This window comes from Pinus tabuliformis, chromosome 9 (assembly GCF_031772625.1).
Source record: "Pinus tabuliformis cultivar Carrire ecotype Pingquan chromosome 9, CPIR1, whole genome shotgun sequence".
Classification (NCBI taxonomy): Eukaryota; Viridiplantae; Streptophyta; class Pinopsida; order Pinales; family Pinaceae; genus Pinus; species Pinus tabuliformis.
In genome coordinates this window covers 404979255-404999356 of record NC_142307.1, presented here as the reverse complement: position 1 = coordinate 404999356, position 20102 = coordinate 404979255, and the positions used below count along the sequence as shown (strand labels likewise).

The following is a 20102-nucleotide window of genomic DNA, read 5'->3' as shown; positions in this document are numbered from 1 at the left end:
TTCCCTTGCAGGATATTCATAAAGGAAAGTCCTCCATTCTTTTGTTTCAGATTGACTTCTGGGTTTTTTGAAGTAAAGTTCCCGAAGCCATTACCGGCATTGAAAGGTCCTTTCACTGACCCAATCCCCACCTTAATCTTAGGTTGAGGGTTATGGTGGAAGCAAATTGAATGTGGTAATCCTGCAGAGACCAAATATCCTGTAATGCTCTGCCTCCATATATAAGATTTTGCACATGTGTAGAATATCAAGCCTTCTGCATGATGGACTGCTTTAGGAGATTCACACTATCTGCTTGATTAATCCAGATTAATAATGAAAACCAGGCTAGAGAATTAACAAAAAATTGAAAATGGTTAGGGATTACCAGGTATCGAGAACCATCCTCCTTCTTGCCCTAATGTCGTGCAAAAAAGGAAAGCCTGTGAGCCACAGAGGGTCGGATGAAATGATTAATGGCGAAATAAATAGATAGATCCATTGCAATGGAGGCCAATAATAGCGCTTGGACCGGTTGAGACCTAGGGGAACTTGTGATTAAGAGATACATTGGCAATATGGGGCTGGAATATAGTTTGACCGCAACCTATGTTTTTCTGAAGCCGGAGAAGCCAGGATTATGGTTTGTCCATTGCCCAAGTTAACAAAATGTCAGAGAAATAGATGTGGTTGACCTGCGCCCTCCTCCGTGCCAATAGTCCGTGGAGCGCCCACAAATTGTCATTTGGGAGCATGCATTGTTCGATAATTGATTCAAGCACAAGACAGGGGACGTCGCAGGTCGCAACCCATGTTGTGTAGGCTTCTAGAGTTCGATTCAACATGTAAGGAGTAGCCAAATCCAATCATAGGGACGCCAAAAACGTCCATTTCAACAGATGCCAGAGAGCCCACAACATCCTGACCGTTCTGTGTGAACATACCCCCAAGGGCCCATGGAGCAAATGAAGCCAAGGTCGGTAGGAGGAGGTCAATATTACCTCCAGATGCAAAGCCCTCCAACGCCTAGATGAACCATGTCCACTATTCGATCCATCCAGCGAAATGAGCCAGGCGACAGCTCACAAAAACTTGATTTTTCACAGAGTAACCCTAGCTCAAGTTTGTTCCATTCCCTCCCTCCCTGATCACTATCCGGGTCTCTAAAATCCAATATAGATAATAATAGGATAAGATCATCTGAATACCCAAATATATTCATCCATTCATATCACATGTTCTCCATATTGAATACATATATATATATATATATATATATATATATATACCTATCATCATATTGAACATGTCATGCCTTCATTAGTATGATTACCTTATTTCATATACCTTTATATTTTACATGTACATTTAGTCCTATATATTCCCAACATTGGGTCATACTCTATATGGTTAACTCAATATAAGCCCCCCTTGGGGTCATAAAACTAGTGCACTTTCAAAAGAAATCGAATGAAAAATTCCTACTAAGTGTCTATTTTTCTTTTCTTTTTAATTCAACTTTGATGAACTAAATGGAAGAAAGAAGTTACACTTTCAAACAAGAAATACTTTTATTTTTTAAATTTGTAAAAGAAGTAACACCAAAAGAAAAATTAAGTAACACAATTGAATTCAACAACTAGGTAAGCAAAATATGAGAGATGACACCTTACCAACTAATCAGTAACAACAACTAGAAGAAAAAATGACTAAAAGTTCAACCAAAGCCACTGAAAATCAACAAAGAAACTTGAGAAAGGAATAGAAACCCTAAGGTACCCAAAACAAAAGCTACGACACAAGAAACTTGTATAAGCAAAGATGGAAAATAAAATAATTTCTTTTTATACAATAGTAAAACATAATATCTTCAAGAAAAGGACCAAACAAACATAAATCCCTCCTAGAAATCCATGAACAATCTATAAAGTGAATACAATTTTCAAGATGGATACAAGACTTTTTCCAAAGCAAAGTGCATGCATACATAACTGTATCTGAACCAACCCTCATATCTATGAAACTGCATTCAGAGAAGGTTGCATATACCTGTTATAAAAGGAAAAATAAAAAAGGGAAAGCCTAGATCTAAAATATCTAGTTGTACTAAAGACTAATTTTTTTTGTAAATGGTTAATAAACCAAAAACAGAACAATATAAAGAACATAAAATTGTCGAAAAACACTAGGAGAGAATCATTATGGAGTTTCTCCCTAGTGGAATCACCAGTTATTTTGAGGAGAAATTTCCCTCACAATTAGGGTTGGAAACCTTAGAAAAGTGAATGAAAAAGACTCAACATATACACCCAAAAATTCACCCCGCAAATACAATCTAAGATCCACAAGGTGGATGAACTACTTGGTAGTTCATTGGTTGAAGTAAATATCGAAGCTTTTTCTTCTTCTCTTACTCCTCATGTTCAAACCTGCAATCAAAATAGAAATAAAACAAGAATCATAAGTGATACATGTACATAAAATGTCCATATAAACAAATTTCAATGCATAAATTGGAGAACTCCTTGGTAGTTCATTGGTTAAAGTAGATATTGAAGCCTTTTCTCCTTCTCTACTCCTCATATTCAAACTTGCAATCAAAATAGAAAGAAAACAAGAACCATAAGTGATACATGTACATAAAATGTCAATATAATAAAATTTCAATGCATAAATTGGAAACAATTCACATATAACATTGAAATCAAAATGGGAATATTAGTTTCTTTATTTACATAAAAGAAGCAATATAATAGATATAAGTAGTGTATCCTTACTACATGCACTGCATAGAATCATCCTTTGGAATCCTCTGACCTGGTTCATTAAAGGTCTCCTCCTCTAATATTTTTCTTTAAAGGTGATGACGAATCGACACTATATAATGGAGATATGGGAAAACAAGGCAACTAAGATTTCTTGATGAGAGGGGCAAAAGATTAAAAACACAAAAATAACTCAAGTTTGAAATAAACATTTTTCATTTTTTTTCGAAGTGCAATGATATCTTTTGAAATAAACTTAAAAAAATTTATAATTTTAATTTTTTCAACTCCCTAAAATATTAGGAATTAAACAAACAAATATATACATATAAATAGATAAACAAAATAGAATGGTTTGTGAGTACAAGACTTCATATATATATATATATATATATATATATATATATATATATATATAATTTGAAGTCTTGTACTCACAAACCATTCTATTTTGTTTATCTATTTATATGTTTTGCTTCCTTTATGTTAAAGTGTATGCCATTGCTCTTCTTTTTCAGTGTTTCCTATATCTTCTTTACATCTTGTATTATCCGTTGATGTGAAATGAATCGAATTTTCTTATATATATATATATATATATATATATATTTTGAACTTTGTAATAATTATTTAATTGCTTTCCGTAAATTTAAAAAAAAAAAAATTGAAAGTTGAAATGAATTATTATGATAGTTGGCCTTCCAAGATAACCCATTAAAAAAATTAAAATTTTTATGAAAAATAACATTCAAGGAAATAGAGGGGAGGAAATGAAGTACAACATTAGAGATGAGAGTACAAGGAAGTAGTCTATTTGATGATTAGAGTAGAAGAAGACATCAGGTCTATGCCATAATGAAAGAATAATGTTGTTGAACCATATATATTTGTAAATATCTTGTTATTAAGTAACAATATGATACCCTTTTGTAATCAAGTTCCTCCTTAATGAAATCCGTAATCAATTTTGTTTTCCATAGTGAAAAAATTGTCTTATGATACAAATTCATTGTTGTGTGATCAAACTTTTTGTTGCTCCATTCTTTTGGTGAATTTCTATGTGGAAATCATTAGGAGAAATGCAATTCATGGGTTATGCTTACTGTTGATTTACAAATACAATACCAATATCTATTTTAAATTTCTCAATTGTCGATTAATTGCAACTACCATATTTCCAATCCATTTTTGGTTTACCATGGTACGATAATTCATTTTTTGGCTTCAATTAATTGTTTATTGGATTTTTTCTCTTGCACATATAACATTATTGTTCATTTGATTAATGGGTTAAATCCTTTGAATAATTGTTTATTTTCAAGGTATCCTTTGTGTTATTTTTTTAAGGCATTTACCTATAAAACTAAAAAGGTATTTCCTAGCAGTAGCGTATGGCGGTTTTTATATCACTCTTTTTTGTAGTTTCGCTATCATAGAGGGCTTCGATTTAAGTTAAGTCTCTGCAGCTTTGCATAGTATGTTAAGGTCGAATAGTAGGTTTTTCTTTCGTGTTAGACAACTTGAACATATACTTCCTTTTGGCTGGACATGAGCTATTTTTGAAGCCCACCTGGTTTCCCTTCGGGGCGGGTGGCGGCATTTATATGTACATAGTTTTCTTATTTTTATATTAATAGAATCATACCTCAACTTACAAAAAAAAAAAAAGGTATTTCCTAAGTGCATTATCGCTCACCTACGAATTTTAAAAATAAAGAAATTTAAAGAGTGTTTAAGAAAATTCAATTATAATGTTGTTGGGTACTCACCTAATGTACATTAATTCTCTGTAATTTACCCAACGGTTCCTAGGGTAGGTCACATTACCAAAAACTTACTCTTATACTATGAAGTCTATATTTTAATTCTATTTGGATCTTGATTTAATAATTGTAACACAAATACCATAATATCATTATGCTCTACATATGCATGAAAATGTAATCTTGCCAAGATATATTACCAAGATTAACTTAAATCATAAAGATATGTAATGCAATATACACATTGAATTATCAATAATATGTTTAAATAGGAATGACACATAATTAGTCACATTTAATCTTATACAAGAGTAGACACTTATCTTTAAGAAAAACATAAATTAGTTGTAGAATAAGGACAATCATTGCAACCTTAAGAACTATTGTTCTAGATCTCAACAACATGCCACCCTCGAGCTAGAGCTATGACACTATGAGGGAAAACTATGGCTCTAATCTTAGCCAAAAAACAACCCACTAGCACTTAGGTTGTTCACTCAACTAACCATTTTAATCTCTGCTCTGTTTCCCCCCTAATTCTACACAACCCAAGAGGGGATATCCCTTCTCTGTCATCCCAATCCCTCAAGTTAACCCAATTTTTCATGTATCTAGTGCAAGTTGGCCAAGAAAATATCAATTATTGGATACTAGGGATTCTTTTATGAACTCTTATAATAGATTTTGATTCAATTCAAATCTCTGGCATGTTTCTCTTACTCAATATGGATAGCCAAATTATTTTTGATAGCTTAGTATGAAAGAAAATAATGGGAGAATGTGTCCCCAACACAGAAATGGCTCAATTTTCTATTGATTTCTTTTAACTTGACACTTGTCACTATGAGAATTTGTTCCCAACTACCTGCACAATTCCCAAAGATCATATTATCTAAGGTTGAGGTGATTCAGGATATAACAAAATTTTATTTTATCTCATGACTTTGGCTTTGGTCCCTATAGGTGTTGGAGAATCTAGTATGAGAACTATTAAAACAAATCTCCTATCCTTAATAATTGCTTGTGAACTTTTATTATCTTCTTATTATTCTTTATTAGATTATTTTCATCAAACAATTATCAAGACTGTAAACCATGAAGGTCATAAAAGGCAATGGACACAAGAAGTACGCTCTGTTGGTTTCCTATAATAATAGAGATCATAATTTTGATTTGACTATGTTAAGTCTTGTAATACTGTACATACCTTTACTTTTCTGCAAATGTTTTCCCATATTAAAAAATGTAAAGAGGGTATGTCTAAAAAAAATAATCAAAGGAAAAAAAGAAACAACTATAAAAAATAATATTAAATATGAACCCCACCAAAAAGAGATAAAAATAAATCATGAGAGTGTGCACATTCAAATGCCACTTCTCTCATTTTACATTTTGCAAATAATATTGTGTGTAGCTTGTCGAAATGCCACAATCCATGATGATCAAAAAGTTTAATCTTGATTCATTAATGATTTAAATTTCATGTTGATAGATAGAGAAATAAAGATCTAGCCAAACATTTTAATCTTGGTAGATCAGTAGTTAGGTAGAGAATAATAAGGATCTCATCAGTTTAATCTGAGCCATTGGAAGTTATAAGGTTGGAATTAGATAGTTTGCTTATCAAAAGAAAAAGGAATAAAGGGCCAGCAAGTTCAATTGCACCCAATAAATGAAGAGAAAATGCTAGGATAAATAAAGGGTAGGTAGAAGATGTTTTGGAATTCACAAGGTTGCTAGCTCAAATGCACCTTCATCATGCTTAAATATTATGTTTCATATGCAGGAGGAACTATCAAAGGAAAGAGGACATTCACAAAAATTGTGTATTACTTTGGGTATTTACCCTAAAAATTTCTATATGATTTTAGGCCAAAATACTACAGCTCATTCACTAATTTCCCCTCATTTCACTCAACCCCTTCATGTCTAAAATTCCCTCCACTACCCCTTCATTACTTCTCATTCACTAACTTTCCTTTCATTATGACCCTTCCCTTTCATTTCCCTTGTAAAATACCCTTTCCCCTCATTTTAACCCTTTTTCCCTTTGATTTTTCCCTAGACATTCCCCTTTAGAAATCATTTTCCCCTTATTAATTTCCCTTTTTTCCCTTAAAAAACCACTAAACCCCCTTACCCTAACTTATTTCCTAACCTATAGTTCCACTTTATGTATATTACCCCCCCCACTGTATAAATCCCCGACCCTCACTAAACCTTTCATTATATGTAACCCACCACATTATTAATCCTCGGGCCCCGCCAACCACACACCGACTCAGCCCTTGCAACTCTTTCGCGCGATATCCCTTCGATCTCCCACCCCCGAATCCAACGGCACACAACTATATCACGCAGATTCATCGTCCGACAGTTAACGACCCAAGAGCAAGCGAGATTCGCGGGTTTTGCCAAGCATTGTTTGGCTACATGGCGGCAACAAGTTATATCACGTGCTCGCGAAAAGTACCACCCACCATCCAAAAGCAATGCGATATTGCATAAAACCACCTCCTCGCGTAAAATGAAAGCACCCACTGTTCCTTTATTGATCTCACGCACAAATTTAACCATTGTTGGTTAAAAACCAAAAAGGACCCCTCAGAAGACCGACCTCCGACTGTCTCCTCCTGCCCGAAAGCCCCCTCCAACTGCTTCACTGTGTATCCCCGGAAGCCCTATCATCCATTGTTGTGCGGTAAACCATCTAACTGCACCTGCACAATGTGAAAAATCACAGAGTTTTTACAATATGAAATTCCACCATGCCCTTACCTTTGTTTAAAATGAATAAATGAAAAGCCTTTTCCAAACAGAATTGAGCCATCCACAGTTTGACTCTATCCACAGACATCTCAGTTCAATAAAGCCATTGATTTCTTTCCCTGCAGACCTGTGCTTTATTAATGATTCTTTTATTTTGTTGGTGATTAGCATAACGGGAGCTTGGACAAAAAAATTTGATACTAGTTCCAAAACCTGTTTATTCCAAGATTCGCAAGCAAATGTATTCAAAGGCTTTATTCAAAAGGAAAAGACAATTACCACAAAGCAAGAAGAAATCATTTACTAAGAGTTAGTAATGGTTAAAACAGAGATAAATACCATAAAGGAAAAAGATATATATATATATATATATATATATATATATATAATCCCCCTTTTTACCCCTTACTTCACCAAACCCTATTAATATAAAGTTTTGGACTTTATATTAATTTCTCCCCGCAAGGGTATACTACCTCTTCCCCTTGCAAAGTCAACCAATGGCCCACCCCACACTGAGAATTAAATCCCCTTCATTTTATTTGCCTCGAGATTCGGAAAAACAAATAAATGGTTAAAATTCCATATCACAACCAATGCCCCTTCATTTTCATTTGCCTTGAGATTCATGAAAACAAATGAATGGTTAAAATTATATATGGCGCGCTCAGCTCATCCAACACTTAACACTCAAAAAGCACAAGAGATTAGTGTTTTTCCTCGTCCATCTTTTTACTAGGTGGCAACCCCACGTTATATCGCGTCCTCTGAAAAAATATCACCTACCATTCAAAGCAGTGTGATAAACCATTAACTATTTTGGTTTTAAATCTTATAAATATTACGGGAATATAGGGTGTGATAAACCATTAACTATTTTGGTTTTAAATCTTATAAATGTTACGGGAATATAGGGTGGTTTAGGTTCAAGTGAAATACAAAGATATGATAATGCGGTAATATTTCAGAGCTACCGGTGAAACCATGCTTGAGGTAAAATTATATAGCTACAAGACTAAGGTTGTGGAATGAGATTCAAAGGTAAAATGATTTTATAGTGACACATGAAATAAAATTCACAGATTCCATGAATTTATTAGAGAAAATAAAAGGGAAAATTTCACATGAAATTAATTTATAGGTGTGGTGAAACCAATTTAAGGGGTAAAAACATGTTGCAGATAAAAGTAAAATAGTAAAATGAGAATACTCTTCCAACCATATAAATCAACACATGGTTTTTAAAAACCATCCTTGTATTCTACAAGGGTGAAAGGAATTTACATACAGATAAAATGAATTTATAGAGAAAGGATTAATAGGAATAAACTACACATGGTTTTGTAGAAATTTAATTATAAATTTCATTTATATATATATATATAGATATATATATATTATATTTTCCAAAATATTTTGTGACACTAATGGATAATAAAACAACATAGCAGTCATAGGATCAGCCATCAGCCAGGGAAGTCTCAAATTATCAAGTCAAAGGATCAGCAAGCAGTTGAGTGAATTACTAACAAAAATAGAGATACATCTGCATCTGCTAGTTCATCTGCCAGCACAACCACAAATTTGGGTTCACATCCTACTTGCTCCCACTTTCACAACAACAACATTTGCATAGCACAATCCACAGAACTATTAATCTGCAACAGTTAGAGATTTTTAGTTGATCTATAGTCGAAAAATGTCCTGTCTATTAGAGACAACATTTATTGTAAAAAATTTGTAAATTTTTTATAAATACTTCTGCTTTTGAAGTATTAGGTGGATTGCTAGACATTTGTAGAGTTGTATTGATCAGAAATTTGAGGGTTATTGTACCAATTTTTCAAGTCAGCAGACTGGACTGAGTAATAAAAAGATTTCATTATAGGATTCATGTGTTGAGCTATTACAGTGAAGTATTTTATTTGTCAAAATTTTTATCTTCTTATGTATTACACAAAATTACATGTTATCTAAAGTGAATGAATTAACTAGAAATTTATCTCAGAATTTGTTTAAGTACACTATGTTTTGAACAGTTGATCATTACTATGCTTTCTTCTGATATCTGGATCTAAGAATCCTTAATTGCTCTCCCATCTCGGTTGACCTCTTTCACTTCTTTCATTATTCAGCCGAAGGAAAACTTAATTTCTCCTTGGATCCGATTGAAACCAACTTCCTCATTCCAGCCTTAAGACCTGAAATTACTCAACTACCTTGCCTTGTAGACACTAGTTTTAGAACTTGCTCCAGTCTTGTTTGTCTTGACACTTGACCCCATAGCCCAATGTGAAAAGACATCCCTCTACCCATCTAAGTCAGTGATCTCACCACCAAATCCAAATAAAAACCCAAGTACAATCATCAGTAGCCTAAAATCAAATAACTAAAACAAAGTTAAATCATAAAGAGAGAGCCCTCTCTGAGAATTAGGAAGGCTAGATTATAATTTCCAAAGTAGGTTTGTGGTTACCTCTAAGCATTATTAACAACTCTAGAGAAATATTGGAGTGATAACGTATTGGTGACCATACTAGGGAATAGAACATTTTCTTCAGAAAGATTATACAAAGACCAGATTTGATTTATGATGGTGGACAATGATCGGACACACAAAGGTTAAAGTCATCCACCTGGCGACTCCAGCTCCAAATCAATTTCACAATCAAGACTCCACTAGAGGAATGAACCTGAAAGAACAATATCGAAATATTAGGCTTTTAACTTGGATTACAATCCAAGACATTATGTTTTTTCTCATTAAGAAGTTTTTTCAATGTATATTGTATTTTAGAGAAGATCTTAGATTAATTTTTTATTATTTTCCTTTGAGGATTGTAAATATATTATATTCTCCTTATCCATTTGAGAAACTTTATTCTGAATCTTATGATGATCATTTTCTGATTGAGAAGCCTCAAACAATCAAGACTAATCTTACAATCCCTGTACATATTCTTGTACCTTGTAAAGTTCCTGATAGATATAAGCCCCTCATGTTACCTCCTATACTCCATGATTTCCTTGATAACTATTACAAATATCTCCCCAATTTTGATGGAGAGAATGGTATCACTACCCAAAAACATATTCAAGGCTTTGATAATTATCTAGACATATTTGAGATTGATGAAGATGTTAGAATCAGACTTTTTGCTCTTTCTTTACAAAGTAGAAGAGTTGGTTCAAGAATATACCTATTGCAAGCATCTCAAATTTCCAACAGTTTTTCAAATTTTTCCTTAATAGATGGATAATCAAATTCAATCTCTTTTAGATAATAAAAGAATATAATCAGTTGAAAAGACAACCAAATGAAACAATACAACAATTTTCTGATAGATTTAATCAAGTTTATTATTCAATGCCAACAAATATAAGACCTCCTCCTAATTTAGCTCTCTTGCATTATCCAAAAGCATTTGATCCAGAAATATAATTTCAGCTAAGAGAAAGAAACCCAACAACTCTTGAAAATATGCAGAACATTGCAGTAGATGTAGAAGTTCATGTCTTGATTAAAAAGAAAACGTTGAAAGAAGAAGCAGAAAAGAACAACATTTCAGAGGTAAAACTTGACATTTTGGTAAGAAAATTAAAGGACATGATACAAAAGATAGCCATGCAAGATAAATTTTTGTGCAAGATCAACATGACCTATTTATTTCAGAAAAAGAAGAGGTTGATAGCCATGAAAAAATTCTTGCTAATTCCAACTACCATAGATCAGAAAGTGGATTTACAGATCAATATGTGGAAGAGGAATCTATTGATTTAATGTGTATGTTTGATGACATTCCTTCTTTTAACGATTTGCCTAAGTATGATCAGTATGATGATAATTATTTTCTTTGAACTCAAGCTAGCTTTACAAAGCAATCAGAAACTAGTTTGGAGGATGAGGAAATTCAGTTTCAGCAAATTAAATATAGTGATCAACCTATACATATAAGATATGAGAATGAGGAAGGAAGTGCAGAAAATTTGGAAATAAGTGAAGGTTATTTGCATCTTTGTTTTGCTTCATTTCAGTTCATCAGAGAAAACTTTAAAGCAATCAAACATCAGTAGCCTTTTGGTATTGTTATTGATAAAAAAGAAGACAATGAAACTCTTGATCAAGATTCTTCATTTTCACAACTACAGTTATCAAATTTCATTGAAACACCTAATCAAATGACACATGTGTTGGGTTTTGTTATATTCTTTCCACGACTAGCTGACGTAGTTAACTGGGGGGTTAGAGGGAGGACGAAGCCCCCCTTTGTTGTGTCGACTGTGTAGTGGGGGGTGGGGGTCACAGGGGGTTTGAGGTGTACCCGTAAACCCACTTTATGGGGTCTGGGTCAGCGCCCCGGAAAATTTTGGTTTTGGACCTTATGTTAGGTTGGGCGGACCCACCTATGGCTTTGTGCATGATTTTCGCAAATGTTTTTTGGACGCGATGGTTTTCGGTCCATGGTATTGGATGCGATGGTTTTTGGTCTATGGTATTGGATGCTTCGGCATGTATAAATATGTATTATAACATTGAAAGGAACATAATGAAAAATCAAGCTAGTAGCCCAGATTTTGGGATCAAGGGGAAAATCTCTGTGTATATGTGTTTTATGTGTTATGCTCTCGCATTGTTTATTTTTTGTGTTTTAGAATTCACATGCAGGTAATTTCTGTACAGGGTTAAAACCTACATTTGGTATCAGAGCAGTTTTGGTTTCAAGGAGATGCCTTTGTTACTGAGGGGTTTCGCTCAGGCCTGTGGTAGACCCTGTTCAGTGGGAGATCTGCGAGACCGATTCTGGTGGTGAAAGAAGATGACGAGTAGTGGAAAGATAGAGATTGAGAAATTTAATGGTCAGAGTTTTGAGTTGTGGAAACTCAATATGGAGGATCTGTTGGTGCATAAATATCAGTGAATCACGGTAGATCTGGGTACTAAACCAACGAGAGTGGCCGATGAAGAATGGAAGAAGTTGGATCGGAAGGCAAAGAGCACAATGCGATTGTGTGTCTCAGATTCAGTATTGCTGAGTGTATTAGGCGAAGCTACAGTGATGGCTTTGCGGGACAAGTTAGGGACTTTGTACCAATCTAAGTCTCTGGTGAATAAAATGTTCCTGCAGAAAAAACTATATAACCTGAGGATGAAAGATGGATACTCATTGATAGAGCATCTGAACGCATTTAATATTGTGGTAAGTTAGTTAGCATCTGTTGATATTAAAATTTCAAATGAAGATAAGTGCATCAGTTTGTTGTGTTCTCTACCAGATTTGTGGGATAGTCTGGTTATTGCAATAAGTAGCAATGCAACTGCCTTTCAGTTGGATGAAATAGTCTCATCCTTGCTGATGGAGGAGATGAGATGGAAAAATATGGCGAGCCAGAATGGTGATGCCTTGTCTGTACAAGGATGGTCCCAGAACAGAAACAAAAATAAGTCATCGAGTGGGAGATCTAAATTTAGAGGGAGATCTAAATCTCCAGGAAAACCTGTAAAGGTGATGTGCTAGAAATGCGGAAAGGAAGGGCACTACAAAAGGGACTATAAATCTAAAGCTCCTGATAAAGGAAAGGGATCTGATGATGCTCCTTCTACAGAGGCAAAAACCACCTCAGATGAAGGTGGGGATGTGTACTTGGCTTCTTCAAGTACACATGTAGATCATGAGGCATGGTGGATTGACTCAGGTGCATCCTTTCACTTCACTCTCCATAGAGAGTGGTTCTGCGAGTATGAGAAATACAATGGTGGTGATGTCTTCTTAGGGGATGAAAGGAAGGCTAGAATCATTGGTCGCGGAAAATTAAAGTTGAAGTTGCAAGGTGGAAGGGTTAGAACACTTCTGGGTGTTCTGCATATTCCTGCATTGGCTAGAAATCTGATTTCTGTAAGCAAGCTAGATGATGCAGGTGTAAAAATAGTTTTCGAGAAGGATACCTGCAAAATGGTTTGGGAAGCATTGGTATTGATGTGGGGAGTTCGAATTGGAACTCTGTACAAGCTGCAAGGTAGCACTGTTATTGATGGGTTTATTGATGGGTGCAACAGTTTTGTGGTTCGTAAAAGTGGAGTAGAAAATCTAGTGGTCTCTGGAGAGCAGACCATGTTGTGGCATCAAAGGCTTGGACATGTTGGAGAGAAGGGCCTTCGAATACTTCATGGTAAAGGTATGGTAGAAGGTATGAGTATGCTTTTTGTGAAAATTGTGTATATGGGGAGCAGAATCAGGTGTGTTTCCCCTCTGGTGGTAAGAGGGCGAAATAGATATTAGAACTTGTGCAAAGTGATGTGTTTGGACCTGTGAAGGTTCCATCATTGGGTAAGTTTGTGTACTATGTATCATTTATAGATGATTTCTCAAGGAATACATGGATATATTTCCTTAAGAAGACATCTGAAGCCTTTGAAAGGTTTAAATAATTTAAGGCTCTTGTGGAAAATCAAACAGAGAAGAAGATAAAGGTGCTGAGGATAGATAATGGTGGAGAGTTTTGCAGCAAGGAATTTGAAGAATTCTGTAAGAAGTGTGGTATAGCATGAAAAAAGACTACTCCATATACACCTCAGCAAAATGGAGTTGCAGAAAGAATGAATAAGACATTGTTGGAAAGGGAAAGAAGCATGCTCAGTGGTGGCGGGTTAGGATAGGAATTTTGGGCAGAGGCGGTGGATACTGCATGTTACCTAGTCAACAGGTCACCTTCAGCAGTGCCCCAGAAAATTTTGGTTTTGGACCCTATGTTAGGTTGGGTGGAACCACCTATGGTTTTGTGCATGATTTTCACACATGTTTTTTGGACGCGATGGTTTTCGGTCCATGTTATTGGATGCGATGGTTTTCGGTCATGGTATTGGATGCTTCGACATGTATAAATATGTATTATAACATTGAAAGGGACATAATGAAAAATCAAGCTGGTAGTCCCAGTTTTGGAATCCAGGGGAAAATCTTTGTGTATATGTGTTTTATGTGTTATGCTCTCGCATTGTTTATTCTCTGTGTTTTAGAATTCGTATGCAGGTAATTTCTGTACGGGGTTAAAACCTACAACATGAAAGTTCTATACCACTATGGTTTGAATCATTTCAGTTTTTAAAGGAAATGTGGTATAAAATCTCTAAAGAAAAGGATGAGCAGCTTGTAGAAATCTATGAAGTTCCATTCAAACCTATAGGCAATAAGTTGCAACAATCCTTCCAATTTTTTTAAGATCCAATAGCTGATATGTTGGATAATGAATGCAATCAGAATTTTTCTTCATTAACTAACTATGAGCTTAAGGATCAAGATGATAAAGGTTTCATCAGTCAAACATTTCAATCAGTAGAAATATCATCACAAAGCTTGTCTGAAAATCTACAGGGGGATAAAGATAAAAATGACATTTCAGTTTCATGGCATGGAGGCCATCTAGAACAATTGTACAGTTGCTTAAATCAGTTGAACAATAGTGTATATATTTTGGAAGATCCTTTTGTACAGTTTTTAGAGTCAATAAAGGAAATCAATATTTCATTATCTTCTCATTTGTTGGCAAGGTTATATTGGGCTGTAGAAATTCAATTTTAATTACAAACAAGCACAAGCAACAAAATCTACCAATGATATGATGCTTGAATGGTTGCATTGTCTGTTTCATTTTAGCTAACCAGTAGTTGGACAGCTGATTAGAGTAAGTAGGTAGGATTTTAGTTTGATTAAATTCAGTTTTTCAGCAGCAAATTTATTTCATATAAGATTTCAATACAACATGTGTCAGATTTCAGTTTGCAGAAAAGGTTAAGATTTTAGTTCAATATTTTTAGTCACAGAGATTATATAACAAAGCAGGTGAAGGCTTGGGATCAGCCCAATGGATCAGGGCACTAGTCGATGATGTTCTTTACATCTCACAAGGAGATGCCATCCCCAAGTGGAGCCACTGTTCAGTTCCTATAATAATAGGGATCAGAATTTTGAATTGACTATGTTATGTCTTGTAATATTGTACATACCTTTGATTTTCTGCAAATGTTTTCCCATGTTAAAAAATGTAAAGAGGGTATGTCCTAAAAAGATAATCAAAGGAAAAAAGGAAACAAAGATCAAAAAGGAATATTAAATATGAACCCCACCAAAAAGAGATAAAAACAGATCATGAAAGTGTGCACATTCAAATGCCACTCCTCTCAGTTTACTTTTTGCAAATAATATTGTGTGTAGCTTGTCAAAATGCCACAATCCATGATGATCAAATAGTTTAATCTTGATTCATTCATGATTTAAATTTCATGTTGATAAATAGAGAAATAAAGATCTAGCCAAACTGTTTAATCTTGGTAGATCAGTAGTTAGATAGAGAATAATAAGGAGCTCATTAGTTTAATCTGAGCTCTTGGAAGTTATAAGGTTAGAATTAGATAGTTTGATTATCAAAAGAAAAAGTAATAAAGAGTCAGCAAGCTCAAATGCACCCAATAAATGAAGAGAAAAATATAGGATAAATAAAGGGTAGGTAGAAGATGTTATGGAATGCACAAGGTTGCTAGCTCAAATGCACCTTCATCATGCTTAAATATTATGTTTCATGTGCAGGAGGAGCTATCAAAGGAAAGAGGACATTCACAAAAATTGTGTATTACTTTGGGTATTTACCCTAAAAAGTTCTATATGATTTTAGGCCTAAATACTACACCTCATTCACTAATTTCCCCTCATTTCACTCATGTGTTAATTCCCTCCATTACCCCTTCATTACTTCTCATTCACTAACTTTCCCTTCATTATGACCCTTCCCTTTCATTTCCCTTGTAAAAATACCCTTTCCCCTCATTTTAACCTTTTTCCCTTCAATTTCACACTTTTCCCTAGACATTACCCTTTAGAAATCATTTTCCCCTTATTAATTTCCCTTTTTTCGCTTAAAAACCCACTAAACCCCCTTCTCCTAAGTTATCTCCTAACCTATATTTCCTCTTTATGTATATTAACCCCCCACTGTATAAATCCCTGACCCTCACTAAACCTTTGATTATATCTAACCCGTCACATTATTAATCCCCGGGCCCCACTAACCATACCCCAACTCAACCCTTGCAACTCCGCCATGTGATATCCCTCCGATCTCCCACCCCTAGATCCGACAATGCACAACTATATCACTTGGATTCATCGTTCGACAGTTAACGGCCCAAGAGCACGTGAGATTCACGGTTTTTGCCAAGCATTGTTTGGCTACATGGTGGCACCAGGTTATATCGTGTGCTTGCGAAAAATACCGCCTGCCATCCAAAAGCAGTGCGGTATTGCATAAAACCACCTCCTCACGTAAAATGAAAGCACCCACTATTCATTTGTTAATCCCGCGCCCAAATTTAACCATTGTTGGTTAAAAACCAAAAAATCCCCCTCAAAAGACTGACCTCCAACTGTCTCCTCCTACCCAAAAGCCTCCTCCAACTGCTTCACTATGTATCTGTGAAAGCCCTATCATCCATTGTTTTGCACTAAACCATCTAATCGCACCTGCACAATGTGAAAAATCACATAGTTTTTACAATATGAAATTCCACCATTCCCTTACCTATATTTAAAATGAATAAATGAAAGGCCTTTTCCAAACAGAATTGAGCCATCCACCCAAAAACCTCCTCCAACTGCTTCACTATGTATCTGTGAAAGCCCTATCATCCATTGTTTTGCACTAAACCATCTAATCGCACCTGCACAATGTGAAAAATCACATAGTTTTTACAATATGAAATTCCACCATTCCCTTACCTATATTTAAAATGAATAAATGAAAGGCCTTTTCCAAACAGAATTGAGCCATCCACAGTCCAGACTCCGTCCACAGAAATCTCAGTTCAATAAAGCCATTAATTGCCTTCCCCACAAATCTCAGTTCAATAAAGCCATTAATTGCCTTCCCCACAGACCTGTGATTTATTAATGATTGTTTTATTTTGCAGGTGATTTGCATAACGAGAGCTTGGACAAACAATTTTGGTACTAGTTCCAAAACTTGTTTACTCCAATATTCACAAGGAAATGTATTCAAAGGCTTTATTGAGAAGGAAAAGACAGTTACCACAAAGCAAGAAGAAATCATTTATACAGAGGCAGTAATGGTTAAAACAGAGATAAATCCCATAAAGTAAACATGACAAATATATGTATAAAATCCCTCTTTTTACCCCTTACTACACCAAACCCTATTAATATTAAGTTTTGGACATGATACTAATTTCTCCACCCAATTCTATACTACCTCTTCCCCCTGCAAAGTCAACCAATGACCCACCACTTTTATTTGCGAATGGTTAAAATTTCATATGCTCACTCAGCTCATTCAACACTTAACACTCAAAAAGCACGCGAGATTAGTGGTTTTCCCAGCCCATCTTTTAACTACGTGGAAGCCCCACGTTATATCGCGTCCTCTAAAAAATACCACCTACCACTCAAAAGCGGTGCAATAAACCATTAGTTGTTTTGGTTTTAGGTCTTATAAATGTTATGGGAATATAGGGTGGAATAGGTTCAAGTGAAATACAAAGATATGAGAATGCGGTAATATTTCAGAGCTACTAGTGAAACCATGCTTGAGGTAAAATTATACAGCTACAAAACTAAGGTTGCGGAATGAGATTCAAAGGTAAAATGGTTTTACAGTGACACATGAAATAAAATTCAAGGATGCCATGAATTTATCAGATAAAATAAAAGTGAAAATTTCACATGAAATTAATTTACAGGTGTGGTGAAATCAATTTACAGCGGTAAAAACATGTTGTAGGTAAAAGTAAAAGAGTAAAGTGAGAATACTTTTCCAACCATACAAATCAATACTTGGTTTTGCAAAACCATCAAGGTATTCTAGAAGGGTAAAAGGAATTTACATACATATAAAATTAATTTACATCAGAAGGATTAATAGGAAAAAAACTACACATGGTTTTGTGAATTCATGAAAAGAGAAAACAAAACCACGGATTGGAAACAACACATGGTTTTGCAGAAATTTATTTATAATTTCATTTAAAATATTTTAGAAATATTATTCAATATATATATATATATATATATATATGATAAACAACAAAGCAGTCAGAGGAGGGAAGTCTCAAATTATCAAGTCAGAGGATTAGCAAGCAGTTGAGTGAATTGCTAACAAAAAGAGAGATACATTTGCATTTGCTAGTTCATCTGCCAATATAGCCATAAATTTGGGTCCACGTCCTACCTGCTCCACAACAACAACATTTTCACAACACATTCCACCAAAACTATTAATCTGCAGCAGTTAGAGATTTTTTGTTCATCTATAGTCTAAAAATGTCCTGTCTGTTAGAGACAACATTTATTGTAAACAGTTTTTAAATTTTGTATAAATACTTCTGCTTTTGAAGTAATAGGTGGGTTGCTAGACATTTGTAGAGTTGTATTGATCAGAAATCTGAGGGTTATTGTACCAATTTTTCAATTCAGCAGACTGGACTGAGTAATAAAAAGATTGCATTACAGGATTCATGTGTTGAGCTATTAAAGTGAAGTATTTTCTTTGTCAAATTTGTTATCTTCTTATGTATTACACAAAATTACATGTTATCTAAATTGAATGTATTAACTGGAAATTTATCTCAGAATTTGTTTAAGTACGCTTTGTTTTGAATAGTTGATCATTTCTATGTTTCCTTCTGATATCCCGATCCGAGAATCCTTAATTTCTCTCCCATCCTGGTTGACCTCTTTCACTTCTTTCATTATCTGGCCTAAGGAACCCTTAATTTCTCCTTGGATCCGATTGAAATGAACATCATTCCATCCTTAAGACCTAAAATTACTTAGCTACCTTTCCCTGTAGACACTAGTTTTAGAACTTTCTCCAGTCCTGTTTGTCTTGACACTTGACCCCATAGCCCAATGGTAAGAGACATCCCTCTACCCATCTAAGTCAGTGATCTCACTAGCAAATCCAAATCAAAACCCAAGTACAATAATAACTAGCCTAAAATCAAATAACTAAAACAAAGTTAAATCATAAAGAGAGAGCCCTCTCTGAGAATTAGGAAGGTTAGATCCTAATCTCCAAAGTAGGTTTTTGGTTACCTCTAATCATTTATTTTTTAACAACTCTAGAGAAATATTGGAGTGATGACACGCTCCAAGGCAAGGAAAAACCCCTCCAAGGGGAAAATCCAAAAAAAACTTATTCTCTTCTTATAGAATTAGATCAAATGATAAATCCAAAACCCAAACACCAAGACCAAGTCCACTCAAAAGCCCCAAGTAATCCCTCCTTCCACGCTTTTCCAACAATTCAAAGTCTCCACAACTCAACAATGGTCAAACCCTTCCAAAGTTGGTAAAAATTCAGATTTCAACCCCTGGAATAGAATTTGGGTCTCATGTAACAAACTTGAAATTTTTGGCCTTCCTGCATCTTTGAAATGTCACATGTGTAAGGTTTTTTAGGGCAGATTCACTACATTTTAACTTCTCTTTTCTTCTCCTTTTGCTTTGACTTCTTCTCTTGACCTTTTCATTGATTTTTTTGTTCCTTATTTCACAAGATATCAAACTATCTTGGATATCTCTAAAATGAGGTCGAATGTCCCTTGTATATACACATCTCAAGTGGTCGAATTACCCCAAACAAGGCCGACTTGAAGAAATAGGGCTGACTTGGTCTTGTATGGAGAAAAATGACATTTGACTCAAATAAAATCAATTTTCACTTTCTTATCAAATTCCAAATGGTACTTCACTCCAAGACTTATGAAAAATACTTTTTTGACTTGAAAAACCTTAGAAGCATGAGGAACATTCTTGAACTA

The 20102-nt window shown here is 34.7% G+C and overlaps 1 protein-coding gene across 2 annotated transcripts in view; it reads right to left on the bottom strand.

The window, feature by feature from the left end:
• Positions 1 to 1876: 1876 nt before the first annotated feature.
• LOC149148863 (uncharacterized) overlaps positions 1877 to 20102 on the bottom strand; it is a 96773-nt gene continuing 78547 nt past the window's right edge. The window contains exons 3-4 of one of the 2 annotated variants that reach the window (XM_089440822.1): positions 9913 to 9969; positions 1877 to 2408 (exon numbers count right to left, since the gene is read on the bottom strand). In XM_089440822.1, the coding sequence (XP_089296948.1) occupies positions 2403 to 2408; positions 9913 to 9969 (63 nt within the window). In that variant the 3' untranslated portion in view covers positions 1877 to 2402. The remainder of the gene's footprint in view (positions 2409 to 9912; positions 9970 to 20102) is intronic. The other variant, XM_089440823.1, reaches the window with a different exon arrangement.